Here is a 23,716-nt window from a genome sequence, read left to right on the forward strand (position 1 = left end):
TCTTGGCTCAATGTGGGGAGTGAAGCATATTTCGGGATTGATTTATGAAGAGACCTGGGGAGTGCTGAAAGGGTTAGGATAGGACAAGCGCTTGGTTCCTAGAAAGTTGTCGTTGTGAAAAGGTGGCTACTGGGAGGGAGTCAGTGGCCTTGAAGTTCCAGACAGACAGTGGTTCTCAGGGGTAATAGTAAGACAGCACAGACCCCTGCCTGCACTAAAGAATGCAGTTCAGGTGCCTGGAAAGCTTGTGAGGGGTGTTATGTCCACAAATCAGCTTTCCTAGTATCCATTGAATTTATCAAGCTCCAGGGAAGCTATACAAATGTGTCTGCCTGCACTGTTTAATTCAAACTGTAGTGCTGCTGTTGCTGATGGGAGGAGGCTCGGGTTGAAGCCACACTGATTTAACTGCTCCTCCTCGCTTTATATCTCCGTGCTGCAGGCCAACCTTCAGATAAAGCTTTGTCATCTGAGGGCAGACTTTATTACCTCTGACGGAGGATTTGACTGGTATCTTGCTGGTGTGCCTAGACTCCTCTTTCTACGTATATGTAAGAGGTATTGAGAAGTGACTCCCTTCTAAGGGGGAAGAAGGCCTATAGCTGCAGGCCTGATTTGGCATCCTAGGAGGTGTGCTATCTGCCAGGCCTCTGTATGGAAGGGTTACCGGGGATCTTTCGGCTCGGATTACAACCCCCATGCTGCTCATCCACTATCCACTAATGATACAATCATGACCCTGAACAGATCAGAAGTGATGACAGGGCTCTGGGAGTGAGGATGAAGGTGGTGAAGATGCAGGAGGTATTCTCATTAATCCTTCCCATCAAGGATAGGATCCCAGGCAGATACAGAAACATCCTGGAGTTAAATACATCACTGTGTGGATGCTTTTGCCAGGAAGATTTCAGGGCTTCACCATGACACCCTGTTCTGTGAGGGACTGCTGAGCATTGATGCGGTCCACTTGTGAAGTAAGAGGAAGAGCGTCTTCTGATGCAGACTGGCTAAAGTGAGGCGGGCTTTAAATTGGGTTTGACTAGGCAAGGAGACAAAAGTCCACAGGTAAGTCCAAAACATACTTATCTGGGTGTAGGACTGGAATCTGGGAGGAGCATGGGCAGCCCACATCATGGACAAAGATGAGGTGTATAAAGAGGAAATTTAATAAGCAACTTAGATGTCTGTATACTCATGCAAGAAGAATGGGGAATCGACATGAGGAAGTAGAAATACTAGCGAGTATCACAGTTACAACATAATTGGTATCACAGAAACTTGGGGGGGGGGGTAATTCACATGACTGGAGAATTGGTATAGATGCATACAGTATGTTCTGGAAGGACAGGCAGGGAAAAAAGAGTATAGTTTGTACTAACTTATAAATATTTCTGAAAGTTTGTTTGTTTGTCCTGAAAGATCTCTTAAACAGTAAGAGCTAGAAACACCAAATTTTGAACGGACACTACTGATTTCCTACCTTAAATAACTGGATTGGTTATATATTGAAATTGGGTCCCCCAGAGCCCCAGTTGGGCCACTAATTAGCTTTTAGTAGCGCCTGATCATAGGTATTTGCTGGACTCTTCTGTTATACGTGTCACAAACCGCAACTACCACATCCTTTCCCTGTGATAAAAGAAAAAGTATTTCCAATAAAATATGTTAGGTTAACATAATTTACGTAGTTCATTCACCACACCTTTTGTTATCAAGAAATGAGTTAAATGTAAATGCGTTTTGTAAGCACATCACTAGCTATGTTAATTTCTTAAAGTAATATATAAGAGAAAAGTATTTCCAATGAAATATGCTATGTTAATGTCATTGATGTAGTTCATTCATCACACCTTTTACTATATTTTCCCCAGGCAACGCTGGGTATTTCTGCTAGTATATTTCTGCTTGTTCTGAGGTTGAGATAAGTGTTGAAAATCTCTGGGTAAGTATAAAAGGGTAAAAAAAAACCAAGAGTGACTGACAAATTAAACACTTAAGTCATGAGGACCAGATAGTATTCACCCAAATGTTTTGAAGGAAGTCAAATGTGAAACTGTAGCATTACTAATTGTAAGGTGGCATAACTATTTTGAGTAGTTTTGTGTCATATGTAAATTAAGTCCCAAGCAGAGTTATAAAAGTGTCTTAAAACTGAGTGAGTAGGCATCTGGTAGATGCAATTTAATGTTGATAATTAAATTTAATGTTACGTTGATAAAGGCAATGTAATGCACATTGGAAAATATAATCCCAACTATACGAAATGATGGGCTCTAAATTACCTGTTATCAATCAAGAAAGATCTTGGAGTCATTTGGATAGTTTTCTGAAAATGTTCACTCAATGTGCAGCAGCAGTCAAAAAAGCCAACAATGTTGGAAATCATTAGGAAAGGGATCGATAATCAGAGAAGAAAATATCATATTGCCTCTGTATAAATCTACTATACATCCACATCTTGAATGGCTTCCATATGAGGAGAGATTGATAAGACTGGGATATTTTAGCTTGGAAAAGAGACAATTAAGGGGGGATATGATTGAGGTCTATTTAATGACTGGTGTAGAGAAGGAAGTGCTGTTTACTCCTTCCCATAACACAACATCTAGGCATTACCAAATGAAATTTAATGGGCAGTATCATGGGGTCTCTATGCCCAGCCCCCTCTGGGGCAGAGCTTTAAGCCTTTCAGGCCCCTCAGTGCGAGTTTGTCCCATGAGTATCATAGTGTCCCCAGACCTCTTACTTTCCTTTCTCCCATACAAGAGGCCAGTCAGTGTAGAGGCCAACATCTGTAGCAACCTCCCTGTTCACAAGGCAGTAATGTCTGATGGCCCCAGTCAATAGCAACCCCTGGTTCATAGGGCAGTAATGCCTAGTGGCCAGAGTCCATAGTCACAGCAGTAGTGCCCCCCCAAGGCCCCTTTCAGAGTTAATGGGGTGGTGTATGGGGACCTGGGCCCTCCCTCTCCACCAGGTCCCACTCCAGGGCCCTATCAGTGGTGAGTTTATCCCACTCTTTTAGTGAGAAATTTGCCTGCAACACACTGAGCTCTTGGGGTATTCCTCCCTGCCCTGGGCTACTTCCTACCAGCCTCCCTGGTGTTGGCTTCCTCTCTGGTCTCAGGGCTTCTCCCGCCATTTTCCTCTGGCTGACTTTCATGGCTCCATCTGTCTGCCACTCTTCTTCCAGAGCTCCTGCAGCAGCTCTTTCCTCTGTGTTGGTCAGCCTTGACTGAGCTGCTCCACTGGCCCTTATACTGGTCCTCCAGCTCGAACATGCCCAGCAGAGGAATGGGGGTGGGGCTCTCTCAGCCAGATAGCCCCGGTTGAGTGCTTCAGATCCAGTGCAGGGCTGGTACACCCCGTCACAGGAAGCAAGTTTAAAACAAACAGAAGGAAGTATTTTTTTCACACAAAGCACAGCCAACTTGTGAAACTCTTTGCCAGAGGGTATTGTGACAGTCAAGACAATAAGAGTGTTTAAAAAAGAACTGGATAAATTCATGGAGGATAGGTCCATCAATGATTATTTACCAGGATGCACATGACTGGAGTCCCTAACTTCTGTTTATCAGAAGTTGGGAATAGGCGGCATAGGCTGGATCACTTGATTATCCTTTGGGGTACCTGTAACTGGCCACTGTTGGAAGATAGGATGTGGGAATTAGATAGACCTTTGATCTGACCCAGTATGTATGATCTTATGATGTCATGGTAGGTATCTGTTCTAGATCACCTAACCAGGAAGAATATGTGGATGAGGCTTTTTAAAAATAAGACAAAATTATTCAAAACACAGGAGTTGATGGTGTTGGGGGATATGGATGTAAATGTAAATGAAGCCGCGATCATTTAAATCGCGGCTTCATTTGCCTTTGCTGATCTGTCTAATCTACATGCCTCTGCCGACAGAGGCATGTAGTCTAGACACAGCCCTAGTGTGGTTACTGAGCAATGCAATTGGTACCTGGACCACAGCAACAGTTAGGACCAAGAGACGTCTACAGCATGGGCTGGGAGCCAGCTGGCTTTTAGCTCAGAGGGTAGAGGTGCATATACTCTGCTTCAGAGGTTCCAGGTTTAAATCTGTCTGGTGCTGTCAGCCCTGGTGCTGCTCCTGGGAAAGTAGCAAAGGGCACAAATCAGTTTTTTGAAAAAATAGAACATGGGCTGAGTTGCATAAAAAAGCTTCTGCCTGAGCTCACTAGATTTATATACATGGATTTTCTAAAGCTACACCAAACTGTGAGGTCTAAGATTTTAAACTGCAATTTATGATCCTTGTAATCTGTGTAACTCTCAAATTTACTGTAAACTGCAACTTTGTAATCTTTGTAACATGCAGCCACCTTGCTTGTAACTTTCCCTAAGATGCATTCTCCCCTGAGGCTATGTCTAGACTGCAAGCCTCTTTCGAAAGAGGCTTTTTCGAAAGATACTTCGAAAAAGCCTCTTTTGAAAAAGAGCGTCTAGACTGCAAGCGGAACTTTCGAAAAAGCAAGCCGCTTTTTCGAAAGAAAGCAGTGAGTGAGTCTGGAACCTCTCTTTCTAAAAAGCCCTGTTGGCATTCAAGAACGCCTTTTTTCGAAAGAGCACTTTTGAAAAAAGGCATTCTTCCTCGTGAAATGAGGTTTACCGCTGTCGAAAGAAAAGCCGCGTTCTTTCGATTTAATTTTGAAAGAACGCAGCTGTAGTCTAGACGCAGGTGAAGTTTTTTCGAAAAAAGGCTACTTTTTTTGAAAAAACCCCTGAGTCTGGACACAGCCTGAGTGAATGGAGAGAGAGTGTGAGTGTGTTTGAAGAAGGCTTGGAAAAATGGACCACATGGCAATGAGTCATCACAGTATGGGCATGCTCTCTGCTGGATAAAGGGAAGTCTGGGCATGCTCCCTGATGACAAGGTGAATGAGTCACAGGAACCATTCAGACACTATATAAAGAGAAGGTGCACATGTAGCTCTCTCTTTTTCCTTCCACTGATCCTGAGAAGCTCCCCTCCAGTGTCTCTCCTCCTGACCAGCTTTCCCAGCCATGATGAGCAGACAGACCCTTCAGGATCATAGAATCATAGAATACTAGGACTGGAAGGGACTCCGAGAGGTCATCGAGTCCAGTCCCCTGCCCTCATGGCAGGACCAAATACTGTCTAGATGATCCCTCATAGAGATCTAACCTACTCTTAAATATCTCCACAGATGGAGATTCCACAACCTCCCTGGGCAATTTATTCCAGTGTTTGACTACCCTGACAGTTAGGAACTTTTTTCTAATGTCCAACCTAAACCTCCCTTGTTGCAGTTTAAACCCAGTTTAAACTACGAGGTGTACCGGTAGTTCGGAATAGGAATCCTAGTTCGAACTACCTAGTTCGAGCCCCGTGTAGCCGCGCTGCATGGGGTTCGAACCAGCGGGGTTTTAAAAATGGCGGCTCCCCGCTTATGCAAATGAAGCCCGGGAAATTCAAATCCCGGGCTTCATTTGCAAGTGCGGTATGCCTACATTACCCTCCTAGTTCGAACTAGAAGGGTAGTGTAGACATACCCTAAGTTAGTTGTCACCAACTGGTAGATCAGGATCTACTGGTAGATCTTGGAGCCTCTGACAGGTGATTCTGACTGATTTGGCAAAGAAGCTATCAAATGCTGGCAGTTCAGTTGCCCCTCCACCCAGTGTCATGCTGCTTCTGCTCTCTGCCTTGAAGCTGCCCTTCGAGGAGCCTCTTGTTTGCTCTGCAGGGCGTGAGGGTAAGAAGGGGGGGAGGCGCTGATATCAGGGTGTCCCTCCCCCCACTCCTGTACTCTATTTCCACACACAGAGAAGGGGATGGAGAGAGGCAACGTTGGTCAAAATTCTACTCTATTACTTGAGTGAAACTACTTCCTATGTAGCTGAGAGCTATCTTTGACCAAAGCTACTTGATTTGGGCCAGTACCATTTTTTTATGCCCCTCTCTACCACTGCAGACACAGGCCCATACATGGGGGGAGGGGAAGCAAAGCGTGTGAAAACTTTTCCCCAAGGTCCCCCAAGTAAGCAAGCTCCAGCTAGCCAGGAGAAGGCAGCTGTGGTGTGCTCCCCAAGCCTTCCTCCCCCATGCTTAGGCTGGCTGGGGTAAGGCTGGGGCTGATTTCCTGCTTACTTGGGGGACCATGAGGAGTACATTCTCTCTCTTGTGGTCCACATTTACATAAAAAGCACCTCCTCTCTCTCTCTCTCTCTCTCTCTCTCTCACACACACACACATTTAAGAACTAAGCTGATTTCGAGAATAGGGTTGCCAGGTGTCCGGTATTTTCGCCTCCTGTCTGGTAAAAAATTAGGAAAATACCAGATACTTGAAATGTCCGGTATTTTCTGGGTTTTTATTCCTGCCAGGAGGTGAAAATACTGGACACTTGGCAACCCTAAACACACTTGACAACTGGGCCCAGGCCCCGGACTCCCCCCCACCCCCCCGGCCCCGGCCCCAGCCCCTCTGCTTACATGGTTCCGCAGGGAGGCTCCCTTGTGGCTCGACTAAAAGAAAAAGTTGGCCGGTGGCAAAAAACCTCAAGACCGGAGCAAGGGGAAGCAATGCCTCACCTGGGTCTTAGTGCTCAATCTCTCCTCTTCCTAATTTAATGCTGTTTATTTTATCATATTTTATTTTTATATTATATTTTTGCTTAACTGTTGGGGTCCTTTTTTTTGTCTCTTCCCCCCCCCCTTCCCTCCCCTCAATAGAATTTCTCCTGTGTGTGTGTGTGTGTGTGTGTGTGTGTGTGTGTGTGTGTGTGTGTTTTTTTTTTTTTTTTTTTTTTTTGCTGGGGAGAGGGGCAGGAAGGGGGAAGCTGTTCGGTATTTTTGTTGAAACCATCTGTCAACCCTATTTAAGAAGCCAGTAAGTCAGTAAACACTTTCACTGCCCACTCTTAGAAGAGGGCTAATTAGAGCTCTTCAAATGCACTTTATATCCATGGGTATTCACATCTGCAGATGTGGATGCAGGTGTCTCCTGCTCATATTTTTGTGGCTATGGATGTATATACAAATGTTTGTGTCTGGAACTGAGCACATTTGCAGATAGCCGCTTTATATCTATGGGTGTCCACATCCTGGATGCGGATATTGTGGCTCATTTTTGTGGACGAGGATACAAATTTTGTATCAGCACAGGGCTGTACCAGTTAAGTCATCTCTTGCATAGTCCCATGGCTAAGTAATATCATGATTCCTGCTGGTTTCCTTTGTTTCAGCTTGGTGAATTGGAGAATAATCACAATTTTTGACAGCTTTTATGGTGGCTGAATGCATACCTGTCCAGGGGACATATTAATGTACAGTAGTTGGTTATTCAACTTTTGGTTGTTCTTAGGTATTTATAAGTAAATCATGAAAATATTTAAAGAACTTGATTTGCAGGAAACTTGTTGACAATAGCATTTCAAATATTTGACCAATCCAAAAGGTTTTTGAGGAAGAAAACATGAAGAACATGGCCATCTCTAAGCTAGATTCAGCAGTAGAAAAGCAGTGCAAGTAAAACTGCCTATCCCACCCCACATGGATGAATTTTTCCTTTCCTTTTTTTAAAAAAAAAACTTTTTTTTTCTGTGGGAGTTGGGTTTGTAAGAAGACTAAATACAATTATTCATTTTGTGCTGCCACTACATGCCAAATAGGTCCAAATTATGCTTCTTTGTCTTAGTAATCCATTTGCATCTATTTTCTGATCCATCCATACATGATGGTTATCACTATACCACCATTTTGTTCACTATCATTCTCATTATGTACTAGGCAATCTACAGCGTGTCATTCATTGTTGACAGTGTAGTCTCACTGACTGGATTACAGTTTGTTTATATCGGGGTGGGCAATAATTTCTGGTGGAGAGCCACTCCAAGATTTTGGAAAGTGGTCAGGGGCTGCACTTTTCTGTGGGGGAGGTTGGGTGCAGAAGTGTGTATGGGGTAAGGAACTGGGGTGCAGGCCACGATGTGAGGCCTGAGAGAGGGTTTGGGTGAAGGAGAGGGCTGTGACCTGGATTGGGTGCTGGGTCTGAGAGGGTCTTTGAGTGCAGGAGAGGATTCTGGTCTGCGGGAGGGGGGTATTAGGAGGTGATACAGGACCTGGGAGGGTGTTGTGACCTGGAGCAGGGGGGTGCAGAGGGTTTGGATGGTGACCTCGGGGAGGGAGTTGGGGTGTAAGATTGGCTGGGGTGCCACAGGCAGGCTCTGGCTAGGAGATGCTTACCTAAGCCAGCAGCTCTGCAGCACCCCAAGGCAGGCTGAGTTTCCTGTCTGCTGCAGCCCCAGATCGCTTAGGGCTGCAGGCTGTTCCTTCCACGTGGCTCTCAGCTCCAGGAGGAGGAAGAGGCTTGTGCTGACCTCATCCCCCAGGCCAATCTCTCAGCTCCTGTTGGCCAGTTGTTTCTGGCCAATAGGAGCTGAGGATTGTACTAGGGGCAGAGATCACATGAAGCTCCCCCCCCGAACAGAGAGTGGCCGACTGTGCTTTAAACCCACAACAGCTGTGTGCCTCAGGGTCCCAGCAGGGTGGTCCATGGACTGGATCTGGCGGCTTCGTGGGCTGGATCTGGCCCCCAAGCCGTATATTGCCCAGCCCTGGTTTATATCTAAGTAGGTGCAAATTTCTACTATAGAACACAAAATACTCAGTGGGAATTGGGCCTCATTGTAATAAGTGCTGTACAACCACAGAGGGACTTGAAAAGCTTATCTGATTCTTTTTATTTAAGCTATAATAATTAAAGATAAGGAGCAGTAGAAGGGAAATGTGGAGGAAGGACAAGGGTGACAATAATAAGATCGTGTGTTTGAATAGGACAGCAAGGTGCACAAACTTCATAGTGACGAGTCATTTTGAAGTCTTATAAAATAACCATCATAAAAATCTCCTGTAAAAACATTACCACCTGTTCTCCCTGTACTTTTTCTGTCTTCCTGCCCCTTCCTCCCCCCAAAAAAGAATCTGTATTTACTTTACATTCTTTATTATTTTTATATTTCTTATATGTAGTTTAAGGAAATTCAGAATAACTGAATGCACAACTTTGTAAGTGGCAGCACAGCCAGAAAGAGACCGTTACAGTGCATGTTAAGTTTAGCTACTCACAACCTAGTCTGTATAAACATTCTCTGTTTTTTTCCCTGAGGCCTGTTCTAAGTAACTTCATTAAATAATATATTGCACAAAACTGTCCATAATTATTTTGTGTGTCATGTTATCAATTATATTAATTTATCCTGTAAATTATACATTCATACATAAATCTAACATGCAAAGGCTGTGTCCAGACTCAGGGGTTTTTTCGGGAAAAGTAGCCTTTTTCTGAAAAAACTTCCCCTGCGTCCAGACTCAAGCTGCGTTCTTTCGAAATTAAATCGAAAGAACGCGGCTTTTCTTTCGATGGCGGTAAACCTCATTTCACGAGGAAGAACGCCTTCTTTCGAAAGTTCCTCTTTCGAAAGAAGGCGTTCTTCAATGTAAATAGGGCTTCTTCGAAAGAGAGCATCCAGACTCACTGGATGCTTTCTTTCGAAAAAGCAAGCCGCTTTTTCGAAAGTTCAACGTGCAGTCTAGACGCTCTCTTTCGAAAGAGCCTCTTTCGAAAGAGGCTTGCAGTCTAGACATAGCCAAAGAGACAAAGCTCAATTTCGGAACATGTTTGGAAACAAAACAAGTTTCTGTATCACACAAATAGAAATGTGTTCAAAATATGTTCAAACTACAAATGGAAATAGTTTTTAAAGAAATAAATACTCCCTGGCTGTGTTTTTTAACTGTAGGATGGTGATAGCTGAAATGTAAATTATTAATCTGTTTTTGTTCAAGATGAGAAAAATGAATGAGGTATACATAACATTAGGTTTGTTCCAAACCGATTTATAATCTAAGGTGATGTTTGTCACTTAAGACATTTTATATTGATGCCATATTAACAACACTGTGCATTCCAAAATTATGAATGAGGTTCTAGATCATCATGAAATTGGCTTAAGAATCATTACATTAAAAAAAAACATTTTGGGTCTTTATTTGCCTTGTGGTTATTTAGCTGCTGGAGCCACATTTTCTAGATCTTTTCTGAAACCACAAAAGCTAGAAAGCTACTTTCTTTAACAGAATGCTGAATGTCTTACCTCATCACATGCTCTCAGGAGCTAAGGCTTTCTGAAATGCACTGAGTTTGAAAGAGACAGTACTGTCTGGTCAGATTTGATTCAAAATTTAATCTGGTGTCTGCCTTCATAAACCCTTGCAGTACATCCTAGTGGCAGAAATAAATTATATGCCTGTTCATATGTCTGTAGGGAATTATTGCAGCACACAAAATGGGCACTTCTGGCATGATAGGCGAGACCAGGGTAGCTGAGAGTTTTTTCCGAGTCAGTTCATTCCTCCAGTGGAAGGGTGCTTTGGATCCTCAGCTTTAACAAATTTCAGAGGGATAGCCAAGTTAGTCTGTTTCAGCCAAAACATTGAGGGGTCCTCTGTGGCATCTTAAAGACTAACACATTTATTTGGCCATAAGCTTTGTTTCTTTAGCTGGAAATCCTTAGAGAAAGCAGCTGCAGTACAACCCTTGGTTGTAAATCTTCCACTGTGAAACAGGGCGTGGGGGTAATTTCCCTTTATTTCAAATTACCACTTTCTTTAACATGATGGTGTCCCTTCTATAGGCTGCATTAAAAAGAAATAGGCTTCAGGTGCAAAGTCTGGACTTTAAGATGAACTAGTCTGAAGCGTGGGAGTGTCTTGTGGCTGGAGAGTTAGCGTGAGCTTTCATGCAGGCTACATATTGTATCTGAACTTGCTTTACCTTTGAAACGATTCAGATCCAGGGCTTGCTTGGGTTTCTTTCTAAGCCCTAGTCTAAATAAGGGCTTTATTTCGAAGTAATCCCCCTTGAAAAGGTTGAATTTATAAGCAGGGTGCCTACACTCCTAAGCCCATTATTTCAAAATAGTGGGTTGCTTATTTAGAAATCCCGCTTTTCTCGAGGACTAACACCAATTTTGAAATAGTTATTTCAAAATAGTGGTAGTGTGGACGCTCCAGTGCCGTTATTTTGAAAATAACTACTCCCCAGAGATTCAAACTAATTAGTCCTCAGTGCTTCTTAGGGCTGTAAGTCGAGGTAGCACATCCGTACTAATGGAGCCTGTACCAGATTAATTTTTAGGCTTCCTCATAGAGGGGACATGCTATTTCAATTTGTTTAAAATTGTACGCTATGAAGTCGAATTTAGTTATTTCAGAATAGTTTCCTAGTGTAGGCATGGCCTAACTGATCTATTTATAAACCGGTATGTTGGCTTTCTACATTGCTTGAGTGTCTAAGCAAGTGTAAGCAACACAATTCCCCTAATAAAAGTATAAAATAATTAAATGGGCAGGATCTACTTGAGCAAATTCTTCCTGCTTAATAAACAGAAATCCATATTTGAAGTTTGAAAAATTGATTTGCTAAAGATTGAGAACTAATTTTGGGTCTTGTTACTGAATGTAACAAAAGGAAAGGATAAGTACATGATGGAATAGCCTGGGCCTGAGTCGTCTTTTCCTTTTACTGTTGCTGTTATGTGTCTTATGCCGTAGCATCTAGAGGCCTTCGCCAAGACAAGGACCCTGTTGTGCTCCAAGGAGCTTATGACATGCAGAAAAGAGACCCACAGGAAGTACTACCACTTTCATTGTGCAGATGAAGAACAGTGACAAAATGAATTTAAGTGACTTGCTCAAGGTCAAACCAGAAGTTTGTAGCTTAGCCTAAAAATAAACTTGGATCTCCTGAGTCCCAGTCCAGCACATTAACTATGACTCTTTTCCTCTGCACTGCATAAACCAGCAGTTCTCAAACTGAGTCACAACCCTGTTTTAATGAGGTTATCAGGGCAGGCACGCATCAGCTCATGCTTCAGTTCTTTCTTCTCCCTCAACTCCCCCTTCCCCTGCCTGTGTTTAGTAATTTTGTTATCAGAAGGGGACCAACAAGATTTGAGAGCTGCTGGGTAACTCCCTTGAAATGGTTGAAACCTGTATAAGCTAAAAGGTTCTCTTGCTGTCTTTCTGGCATACACATTGTTATAGCCATGTTAGTCCCAAGATATTAGAAATGCAAAGTGGGTGAAGTTATATCTCTTTATTGGACCAACTTCTATTGGTGTGAGTGACCAGCTTTCAGGCTTACACAGAGCTCTTCTTCAGGTCTCTATGAACTCCTAAGTTTCTCTCCCTCACCACAGAAGTTGGTCCTTAGTCTGTTTGACAATTGCTAGGGAATGCCCTTTGCTTGGCTGAAAAGCACACAACCAGAAATATTTTTTTCTTAAATAGTTATAATGGTTTCAATTTGATTAAAAGAATACTTATTTTTAAAACCAAATAAAGTTTAGATGTAGTTTCTGTATAAATATAATTATGGGTTTATATGTTGTGTTTATAATATGGGTTTTTATGTTTCAAGTGAAACAATGTGCCCTCAAGCTTAAGACTTAAAGGAATAACATTTTAACTATTAGATTCAGGGGATCATTAAATGTTAAGGTTTAAAGCTATTCATGTTTGTACAGAGGAAAGGAAGGAACATGGCAGTGCCAAAAGACTAAAATGTCCTGAAGGGGAATCTCTAGTCTACAGATTCGTTGGTAAAATATGTGTAATATGATACAAAGTGTTCTCTTTCTTTATTCCCCTCTTCCTTTAATCACTAGACTGGTGTGCGTGGGAGCGCTTCTGCTGACTGAGCTCTTCAAGTTCTGTGCAGAGGTCATTTCAATAATGCATTGAGGGTAGGAATGTAAGTGACTAATCGACTAGTTGACTTTCTGATAAGCACTAGTCAACTAGTAGCTTCCCCCGCCCTGCCCTTGCTGCCTCTATCAGAAAGAGGCAGCAAGAGGAGAGGGGGAAACGGAGAGGGTGCTGGTGGGAGCTGCCTTAAAAGCCAGTTTCCCCCAGCTCCAGCTCTGTGGGAGGGGGCAGGGGCGCATCGGTGGCATTCCAACTTTGAAATGCACAAGAGTCCCTGTTGGCGCTCTTGTACATTTCAAAGGCGGAGCGCGGTGCAGCACTTCCGCCTTTGAAATGTAGCAACAGCTGGGTGGCTCTCGCTACATTTCAAAGTGGAAGCGCCCTTATCGACTAATTGAATAGTCAATGGAAATTCCATCAACTATTTGATTAATTAATTAACCTAATTTTAACATCCCTACTTGAGGGGAAATTTAATATTTTATAAAAAACAGTGTGTGGATTAAAAAAACTGGACTTTTCAGAAGTGCTTCAGAAAGTGAGAAGCACAAGTCCTGTTGAAAATCAATGAGACTTGTACTTTTTGCTTACTGAGGCTCGTTTGAAAATTCTTCTCTGGATCATAATCTTGCTTTCATACCTTGCATTGACTGATCAGCTATTCACCCTTTTGCTCCTTCCACTTTACAATGTCTGAGATACATTTTATGGAGGTGGCCTTTCTTGTCTGGGCTACATTCACATCCAAACTACAACAGTGTAAAGCTGGTGTGATGGAATAGACCTTTTGTTTCCTGATGAATAAATCTAGTCTTAAATCTGTTTTCTGTCTTTTTTTTTTTTCTACTTCTCTTTTCCTTTCCATTAGGCCACATTTTCCACTGTCTGGGTCCGTTTTGTAACCATTTATACCAAATCAGAATTCTCATCTGTAGGATGGCAAGGTGGCCCAGTGATACCATGGCCTTGAGCGCAGGCTCTTTCAAAACATGCATAATGTCTGTGTAAATAACGAAATAGGAAGGGAGGGTCACAACAAACATGTTATTCCAGGGCCCTAAATTTCACTTTATGGGCCTGATTCACTCACACTTCTGCTAGTGGTTTACACCACTTTATTCAGATATAAATGGCTACACAAGATGCAAGCTATACAAGAATCAGAGTAAGATCATCAGGACCTGCTGTTACATGCATAGCTTGGTAAGAAGTTTGATGGATATCAGCAGCACAGGCAGCTATGTATATTATCAGCTGCACTTATCCACTTACATACCAACTTCATACACACACCAAACAAGAATACTCAGACTTTGCACAAGAGTTGAGAGTTGAGCTTTCTCACAGCAAGTAAAGAATCTGAAAAAACTGAAGGCCATGATCCTCCTCCCATCTGGTAACTCAAAACTGGTCACCTAGGCCTAATCTAAAGCTCACTGAGGTCAGCAGAAGCCTTTCTGTTGTCTGCAGTTAGATGCTCAATCAGCATCATAGAATTTTATAAATTTGAGAGGAAAAAATCCTGTTGTGCACAAATACAAATATATAAAGCACATGAATAAAATGGCGTGAAATTATGTGTCCTGTTGTCTCAACCACAAAATACGTAAGCAAGCTCCTAAAACATCTCTGTTCCTTTTAAAAAAAGATAACTCCCCTGGAGAAGGACTGTATGAAAGGTCTTGTTATTGTTATATAGTAATAAAACATGCTCTGTCAGCCTGAAGAAACTGAAGGTCTTGCAAGAATGCTTTTAACCATGACAATCTAAACAGTTAAGCGCTGTGAACTGTGGGGGGGTTTTATTATAAGGATACTGAGCATGTCCTAGCTGGTGAAGATACTGATAAAATCATCAAAACTTGGAAGATTTAATAAGCCCTACAGCAGTTTGCTTTTACCTTGTATTACCTGAAGAAAAAATAGTGAATTTTACTTCTCTTGAACACTTAATATGCTATTGAAAACTATGTCCTTTAAAATATGTTATGGAATGAAACCTCCTGTGGAAAAGCCTCTGGGAGAAGGGAGAGGGTTTGTGGGAATAGGGCAGACGAGTCCACTAGTAATTCTATCCATTTCATGGTGGTTTCTGGCAGTTGGGCTAGGGTTTTATGGCAGGCACAGAGTGGAAAGGGTAAGGTGTGCCTCTACCCTTTTATGTCCTGGTGACCCCTAGAAAAGAGAAATTGTTGGAAAAGATACCACTGCTTTAGCAGGCGTCTTCATTCTGCTTCCGCTATGCCCACCATTGTCCTGGTACTATGGCTCTAGTAGGAGCAGGAGCTGCCATTGCCTCAGTTCCTTGAAGAGTAGGGGCTTTACTGTGGCAGATTTAAATTGTAATGCGGTGTCCATGATGATGTGGTCACACAAGAATAGTGACACAACCAGCAGCTGGATCCCAGTTCCTACCCTATAAAACTTTTGAGACCAGTCTCTGCCAAAAAGGTTGAAGGGTCTATGTGGGGGGAACACATCCTTCTGCATCTCTCCTCTCAGGTTTTCCTGGGGAGACTCAAGGAGCTCTTCCAGTTTGGTGGGTCACAAGAGGAGTAATGTAATTGATTTAGCTGTTACTTTTACAAAGGTCATGAGTTTTAAAGTTAGGTGCTGTTCTCCTGTGGGCTTGCTAACAGAATAGAGAGCATTTCATCCTAGGTCACTCACTCAAAGCCAGATCAAGTTGGCACAGAGCATTACTCAGTACTGTCTGATAGGTATTTGATGGTCCCTGAAGAGAGTTTCTGCTATCACATGGGTACTAAATGGTATTGGAAGTCTGAGCAGAGAAACCAAAGTTTGAGTGGGCATATCTAAAAATAACATGGTACACATTAAATGGATTAGAAATGTAAATAGGGAATCATTATTGATGAATGTGTTTTGAATGGAGTCTCTGCATGCTATTTAGCATTTTACCAATGTCCTTAAAAATATAAGATCATCACTGATAAAGTTTGTAGATGACACAAAATTGGGGAAGTGTAAATAATGAAGAGAATAGGTGACTGATCCTGAGAGATCTGGATCACTTGGTAAAATGGATACAATAAACAATATGTGTTTTAATATGGTTAAATGCAAATCTGTATACCTAGGGGAAAAAAAGAAGGTAGCAGTGTTGCACCGTTGACTCATAGTGAGCTTGAACGTGACACCCAGATTCCTTTCTGCAGTCCTTTTGCCTACGTAGCCATTTCCCATTTTGTATTTGTGCAACTGATTGTTCCTTCCTCAGTAGAGTACTTTGCATTTGTCTTAGTTGAATTTCATTCTGTTTACCTCAGACCATTTTTCCAGTGTGTCCAGATCATTATGAATTATAATCCTGTTCTCCAAAGCACTTGCAACCCCACCCAGCTTGGTATCCTCTGCAAACTTTATAAGTGTACTCTCTATGCCAGTGGTTCCCAACCCTTTTTGTGCTGCAGTCTGGCAAACCCATTCACAAACTTTTGGTGGACTGGTAACATTGCATTAGCATATTTGCATATTGATCATAAATATATGAAAATAACGAATATGCAAATTAATTGTTACTAGTCTGTAACAGACCAGAGTTTGCAGATATCTACAACAGTAAAAAAAAATTCACAGAAAGAATTCCCTTCTGACTGCTGAGTGGGGCAGCCCTCCCCTGCCCCCAGGGCAACTGGTGCTTACAGAGGGAGGAGCACCCACGGAGGCAGGGAGCATGTGGGGTACCCTATTTAGCAACTTTAGACATTTTTTCAGGGGCATAGGAGCTAGTGCCCCCAAGTGTGCTACCACCAGTCACCTCTGCCTTCCTCACTTCCTGCCCTATGGGGTAGGTGAGCTGCCGTTGTAACTCCCCCTCCCCTTCTGTATAATCCCTGCCCTGTATCTCTCCCTTCCCCAGTCAAGCTGCTCTTGCTCCCATAGTGCTCCCCAACCTCCGGACACGGGAGCAGCTCCTGTTCTCTTAGCAGCTCTTGTTCCTCTTAACAATTGGCCTTGTTAAGCACCTCTCCCATTTCTACATTTTTCAGTTATTTTTCCCCCTCTTCATTTAGCAATGAGCCTACCTTGTCCTTACTCTTCTAATGTATTTGTAGACTGTTTTCTTTTTGCCATTTATGTCTCTAGCTAGTTTAAGCTTGTTTTATGCGTTGACCTTTCTCATTTTGTTCCTATATATTTGTGTTATTTGTTTATGTTCATCCTTTGTAATCTGACCTAGTTTTCACTTTTGGGGATACAAATATTTAATAATGGGCTATTTTATTCTAGAAGAGAAAGATATAACACAATGTAGAAACTAGACAAATTTAGATTGGAAGTAAGGCATACATTTTAAGTGGTTTTGAGGAATTAATCATTGGGAGAATTTACTGAGGGTCATGGTGGATTTTTCCATCGCTAATAATTTTTAAAATTATATTAGGTGTTTTCTGCAAGCTGTGCTCTATGAATTATTTTGGGAGAGTTCCATTGTCTGTGTTATGCAGGAGGCCAGCTTAAATTATCACAATAATCCCTTTCTGGCATTGGGGTCTAGGAATCAATAAGGAAAGGGAAAGAGGGGTTAAAAGTGTAGATTTCAGATTGGAACTTTTCTAAAGATTTCAAAGGAAGCTGTTGAAGTTTATTCATAAACTGAAGTTCTGTTGAAGTTCTGTTTAAGATGGTCTCAATTAAAAATAGAGACATGCTGTATTATATAGATATTATGGTATGCATTTTAAAATTACTAAGACTGTTATAGTCTTAGAAATATATTACTGAGCACTGTGTTGTTCTAGAGAGCCTAAAATTCTAGGATCTCATTGTGTAGCCCTCATTCAAAACAGTGAACGCTTATTCATCTCATTAATAAAAAAATGGTTCCTCTCTGCTCAGTTCTAGAAAATGAATCAAAAGGCAATGATGAAGAGGAGGAAGAAGGAGAACTATTTGATTTTGATAGCGGTGATGAAATACCAGAAGCAGACAGACAAGCACTTGCGCTACCTGCTTCGGACTCTGGGATTCATGTAGAACATGAAGACACTAACTGCACAGGTAAGCCTTTCTGTGGCCAATAGGCTATGGCACTATTTCTCAAGTAAAGATCAAGCTCCATATTCATCAGACATTTTTCATGCTGTAAGTCAAAACATATTTCCATAGATGCACTGTGAAAATGATTTAATTTACCCCAAATTCCTTACTTACCTGTGGACTTAACAATGAGAATGGGTAGTTATTATCCCTAACTGAATTCTTATTCCCTGCTGCACCTAAACCAGACATTGGTCTTCTCATCCCTATGTTGTGCAGGCATCTACTGTGCCGATAGAGCCTTTATGTTCTCTTAGTGATAATGATTATCTCTGGATGTCCCTCGGGAAGCCTCGTGGGTGCATCCATGGAAGTGAGTCTCCCAGTGGGGCTTATATTTGCACTTTAACAATGGCTGTGCAGACAGTGTGTTGCAGTTCTCTGAAGGCTGGAGAGTGGGGTATCTTCAGAGCCAGAGTTCCAGTGAAAACCACAACTTCAAAATGCTGTTTACATGGCTATTTTTGGAGAAGTAGCATGAACCCCACGGGCCCAGATCTGATGACCTGGGCTGTGAAGATGAAACTGTAGTAGAAGGGGGGTTTCACTTAGCTTGGGTAACGTGTTTGGTGGCACTGAGTGGATGTGTCCTTAAAAATAACTAGAGCGTGCTTTTGTCCCATATGTGAAAACAAGCCTTCTTTCATTGACTGTTAGGATCTGTGGACCTCTGTTAAGTGCATTCCCCCATGACCATCCATATATAGGTATGATCTAACCCCCCCAGGCTATAGAGCAGGGGTGGGCAATAATATTTTGCCTGGAGCCACTTCAGAAATTTTTTAAATGGCTTGGGGCTGCACAGGAAGGGGCGGGACCAATATACTTTCCTGCTTCCCCACCCACAGACCATGATTGGTTTGGGGTGGAAGAGCATGCGAAGTCTTTGCCCCCCCTCACTCCAGTTCCCCCTAGGCACCCATGCCTCTAGCAGTGGGAGGAAACTTCACATGCTCCCTCCACTGCAGGCCAGTCACGGCTTGCGGGTGGGGAAGTGCATGAAGTCTCCTTCCACCCTGCCAGGAGTGTGCAGTGCTTCTAAGTGCTGCGCGCTCCTGGCAGGGCGGAGGAGACTTTGTGCCCTTTCCCCCAGTCTCCAGGCCCTAATTGGCCTGGGGACAGGGGAGCGGCAGGGCCTCCATGTGCGGGATCTGGCCTGTGGAGGCCCTTTTGCTCACCCCACCCACCCCTTAGAATCATTCACCTAAGAGGTGGACGAATCAGGATCCCATTCTCCCTGCTCCAGTCACTCTTTCATTATTTATGAAGAGTGGAACAACTTCAAGAGAAGAAGCTGAGGGAGCTCTGCATCAAACTATCCCATGGCTAGGGCACTCATATGAGAGGTGACAGAAATCTATTCAGATCTATTTTCCTCATAAGATGGAGGGAGAATTTGAACCAGGAGTCTCTTACATCCCAGGTGAGTACCTTAACCAGTGAGCTAAAAGTCACAAGGGACATCCTCCCCCATCCCCAATGTGTCAGTTCATATCTATAAATTGGGGATAATAGCCTGGTCACAACTCACCAGGGTGTTGTGAGGATAAATACTTAAAATATTTTAAAATTTCGGAGTCACTTATATGGCTTCTACCACTTCAATATAGAAGTACTAGAGTGACTATTTAATGCAGTATAATTTTGCACACAAACAGTTGTGATAAATGAAAATGTCTGTGTCTTTTATTTGTCAAGCAGATGACAACATATGCAGAACTGAGACAATACAAACAGAATCTAGTGCAGAGGGTGCTCCAACAAAAGTAAATCCATATTCAGTCATAAATATTTCACCAATCCAAGAAAAAGATCCTTCCTCATCACCAGAACCCAATCTTCAAGATGAAAGTGAAAGCCCTGACTTGTCTGGTGGATATTCTGTTCCCGTGCCTTGTGGCTATGCAGTACCATCCAATTTACCTCTGATGCTGCCGGCATACTCTAGTCCTGTCATAATACGCAGCGTATCTGTGGACGAAGAAGGTACAATATCTCTTGAATTTACTTTAGTGATGCAGTCTAATTTCAGCAAACCATATAGTCCTCTCAATTTTTATATTGTACTCTTCATTGAAATCTGTGGGAAACTCTTAACAATTGAAAAGAGACTCCCATCGCTGACAACAAAGCAGAATTTTCCTCTAAATCATCTGGGAAGGATTTTTGTTTATTAAAGAGAAAGAAATCCATAAAGAACTCTGTATCATTGGGAACAGGCCATCTGAAAGGAAACACTGTTCAGGGGTGATCAGTCCACTTCAAAGCCAGTGAGCAAACATGTTTAAAAAAAACCCCAAACCTTTCTATAGAGTCAGTTTCTTTTGTCATTTAGTTTAACCCAGTGGTAGTCAACCTTTAGTCAGTGGAGACATGAAATTGCGACTCCCAGGTAAGTGCCCTGACCACCACAATCATTCTTACTTTCTCTCTGTCAGATATTTGGTACAAAGTGGAATAGCTTCACCAGAAGAGATTGAGAAAGACAAACCCATAACAGATTATTTTATAGGTTAAGGCACTTACCTGCAAAGTGGGAGACCAAAGTTCGCATCTCTTCTCCACCTCAGGTGGGAGAGGTGGGGAGGACTGAACCTGATCAACTTCATCCCAGGAAACTGAACTAAAAGTTATAAGTGGGCATCACCTCCACCTCTTCCATGCGTTTATGAAAAAATGTCCTAAATCAAAACAAAGTCGTTCATTTTGGGTTGAATGAAACATTTTTTTGACTCAAAGCAAACTTGTTAATTATTTTCAAGTTCACTGACATTTTTCTGAATGTTCAATCTTGGTTTGCTGAGAACTAATTTTTAAGGTTATTTTAACTGCTAACAAACTGAAAAAACAGTTATTCATCCCTGGTCATGAGTTCTGAGTTCATTTAACAACTTTGCCACTGACTTGCTGAGCCCCTGTGCTTTAGTATCCCCATTGGCAAAATGAATATAATAAACTCAATAATCTTAATTATTGTTAAAATGTGTTCATAAACCACATTGAGATCTGTAGCTAAAGGACATTTGATAAGAACAGATAATAAATAACTAATATTATTGCTACTATTAATCAAGTTAAAAGCTAATATTTGAATTCAAATAATTTTTTTGCTCCTAGCGTTCTGGTAAATCTGTTTTCTTCTACTCTTTTTAGTGGGCATACTGTCAGTAACTGAAGATGGCAATTGCAATTCTTTGAGCTCTGAGGATCCCCCAAATAGGTAATAGGCAGTTGCACAGCATTTATTTATCTGCAAATTCTTAATTCATGAGATAGTTTGTGTTGGTTACTTTTATATTCTTAGTTCTATTTTTTCTTGCCTAATGTTAGCATTGCTTGTTTTTTTTTAACAACTTCAGCTTTCATTTGCTTTGTGGTGCCAAATCTGTGTACCAGCATCAGCGCTGATTGCAATTTTACATACAAACCCATTACAAGTGGCTCTTTGACATCTGTGAAAGAGAGAGGTTTCATTTTCTGCCTTACAGGGAAAGTGCACAAAACACAAGGAATTTGTTTAGAAAATGAAGAATAAATGATTTATTTATTTATTTAAAATTAACAGTGCACTAAAGTTAATATCTTAATTCCATATTAAGTCACTTGGAACTTAAAAACAAAAACATAAAACTTACATATTAAGTCTGAACTACCAACAGTTTTCTAGTGCCTTTTAATTTCAGAATGAGAGAAAAAAGATGAGTAGAACTTAGCTACTTATTCACATGGTTTAAAACTAACATCACATTATTTTTAATGCATTTATTTTGTGGGATTTTTTTCAAGTGAAGATAACCAGGTCAGTAAAGAAGAAGATGCTTTAGCCAAATGGGTTGCTGATCCTGCAAATACCTCATGGATGGAAAGTAAGTGTCAATCAGCCACAGCAGTGTCACTGTGTCAGTGTCATCATCAGTCACAGCTTTTTGCCTGGGAACATCTGCATTATCTTTTCCTGCATTTTCAAACATGTTCCAGAGCTAAATAATAACAATTAAAACATGCTTCTCTGTTTTTAGTATAAAGACCAAATTCTGCTCACATGAAGTGCTTATTGAAGTAAGTGGAGTCATGTGCCACGGAGGAATATTTTGGCCCCAGGTGATGGATTTATAGTGGGGAAATTTGCTTTTGACCTCTGATGATTCCATTAAGTCTCCAGTCACTTCTTTGGCTGCAGGCCTGTTATGTTTCAACAGTGGCAGTCATGGAACCCATAGCCTGCCTTAAAGGAGAGTATTCGTACCTTGATTGAGTTGCTTGAGACTGAAACTGGCATTACACAACTGCCCAGGTCTGTTTGCCACATATGGCAATTGGCTTCATTGTGGGATGGATGGGAATGAAGAACTCTGGACAGGCTATATGAATCCCAAATGTGGGAAACAGGCTTTAGCTTCCTGAGTGAATCTGTCTCTTAGGCTGGGTAGCTTAAAGAAGAATTCTTCCTGCCAGAGCTGTACTACATAGTTCAGATAGGACAGAGAGATGGTTCCCAGTGGTTTGGAAATGTCCCTCATGGAGAAATTGAGGGGTGCAGGGAATTTACTTCATCATCTCAACCTATTTTTTAGTTTACCAGCATGATCACTAAATTACTTGCAGACAGGGTCTGGGTCCTAAGTAGTTATATCAGGGGATTCTTGACAGTGAGGCCCAGCAGGTTAGACTTCATGATAGCCGTGTAGTAACAATCCAATTGGCTTGCACAAAGGAGGAGAAAACATTTGACCAAGGAAACCAATTTCAGTTTCAAACTCCCGAAAGGTTAAAAATGATGAAAAATTGTGAAAATAAGTCTTGATAAATAGTGTGTGTGCTAGATGGAGTTAGTGTCCATATTTGGGGGCAGAATGACTCTGTCCCAGGAAACCAAGAATTTCTTGATTTTTTTTCAGGGCCTGTAATCCTGCCTAGACTGCTTAACGAAAGACTTTATTTTGCCCTGTTTTTTTTTTTTATGTGAGTCAGAGAAATTCATGGCAGACTAGGGGAGCACATACATGCCAGGTCTGTCACTTTTGCTACCTTGCTGTTGATGAAGATTCTCAGGGAGCATCCATCCTGCCAACCCTCCCCTCAGATGGAGTCAGATTCCAGGCAGTACTGTGAGTTCCTGTGGGTGGCCAAGCTGTACACAGTTATGTCTGGCAGCTTCAGAACTAGCTGCAGTGTGTTAGGGTGGGGTTGGAACAAAAGAAAGTAAGAAGGAAGATGTAGCACTGAATGAGACAAAGAATTGAATACATCTGGCATGGAGGGTAGGGGGTACACTTTAGCATGGTGATGTCAAGAGGAAGTGAAGAAAGGAAAGAAATACCGTATTTTCCGGCGTATAGGGCGACTGGGCGTATAAGACGACCCCCTATCTTTTTAATTAAAAGATAGGGTTTCATCTTATACCCCAGCGCCCTTCCGCCCTTTCAAAGCCGCGGAGGGGCTCCGGCGGGGGGGGAGCCCATGCGCGCCTGGGATGCCCCCCCGCCGGCTTCCCCCGAGGCTTTCAAAGCCGCGGAGGGGCTCCGGCGGGGGGGGGGAGCCCATGCGCGCCTGGGATGCCCCCCCGCCGGCTTCCCCCGAGGCTTTCAAAGCCGCGGAGGGGCTCCGGCGGGCGGGCAGCTCATGCGCGCCTGGGATGCCCAGCCGCCGGCTTCCCCCGAGGCTTTCAAAGCCGCGGAGGGGCTCCGGCGGGCGGGGAGCCCATGCGCGCCTGGGATGCCCCCCCGCCGGCTTCCCCCGAGGCTTTCAAAGCCGTGGAGGGGCTCCGGCGGGGGGGGGAGCCCATGCGCGCCTGGGATGCCCCCCCGCCGGCTTCCCCCGAGGCTTTCAAAGCCGCGGAGGGGCTCCGGCGGGCGGGCATCCCATGCGCGCCTGGGATGCCCAGCCGCCG

General features: G+C 42.7%; 1 protein-coding gene across 7 annotated transcripts in view; it reads left to right on the forward strand.

Annotated features, from left to right (window-relative positions):
• Nucleotides 1-23,716, forward strand: part of ARHGEF10 (Rho guanine nucleotide exchange factor 10) — a 190,385-nt gene that overhangs the window by 27,411 nt on the left and 139,258 nt on the right. For 6 of the 7 annotated variants that reach the window (XM_075923594.2, XM_006137773.5, XM_006137774.5 and 3 more), the window contains 4 exons: nt 17,626-17,787; nt 19,525-19,812; nt 20,980-21,046; nt 21,613-21,692. In XM_075923594.2, the coding sequence (XP_075779709.1) occupies nt 17,626-17,787; nt 19,525-19,812; nt 20,980-21,046; nt 21,613-21,692 (597 nt within the window). The remainder of the gene's footprint in view (nt 1-17,625; nt 17,788-19,524; nt 19,813-20,979; nt 21,047-21,612; nt 21,693-23,716) is intronic. The other variant, XM_075923593.2, reaches the window with a different exon arrangement.

Source organism: Pelodiscus sinensis, chromosome 3, assembly GCF_052426305.1.
Source record: "Pelodiscus sinensis isolate ZL-2025 chromosome 3, ASM5242630v1, whole genome shotgun sequence".
NCBI lineage: Eukaryota > Metazoa > Chordata > Testudines > Trionychidae > Pelodiscus > Pelodiscus sinensis.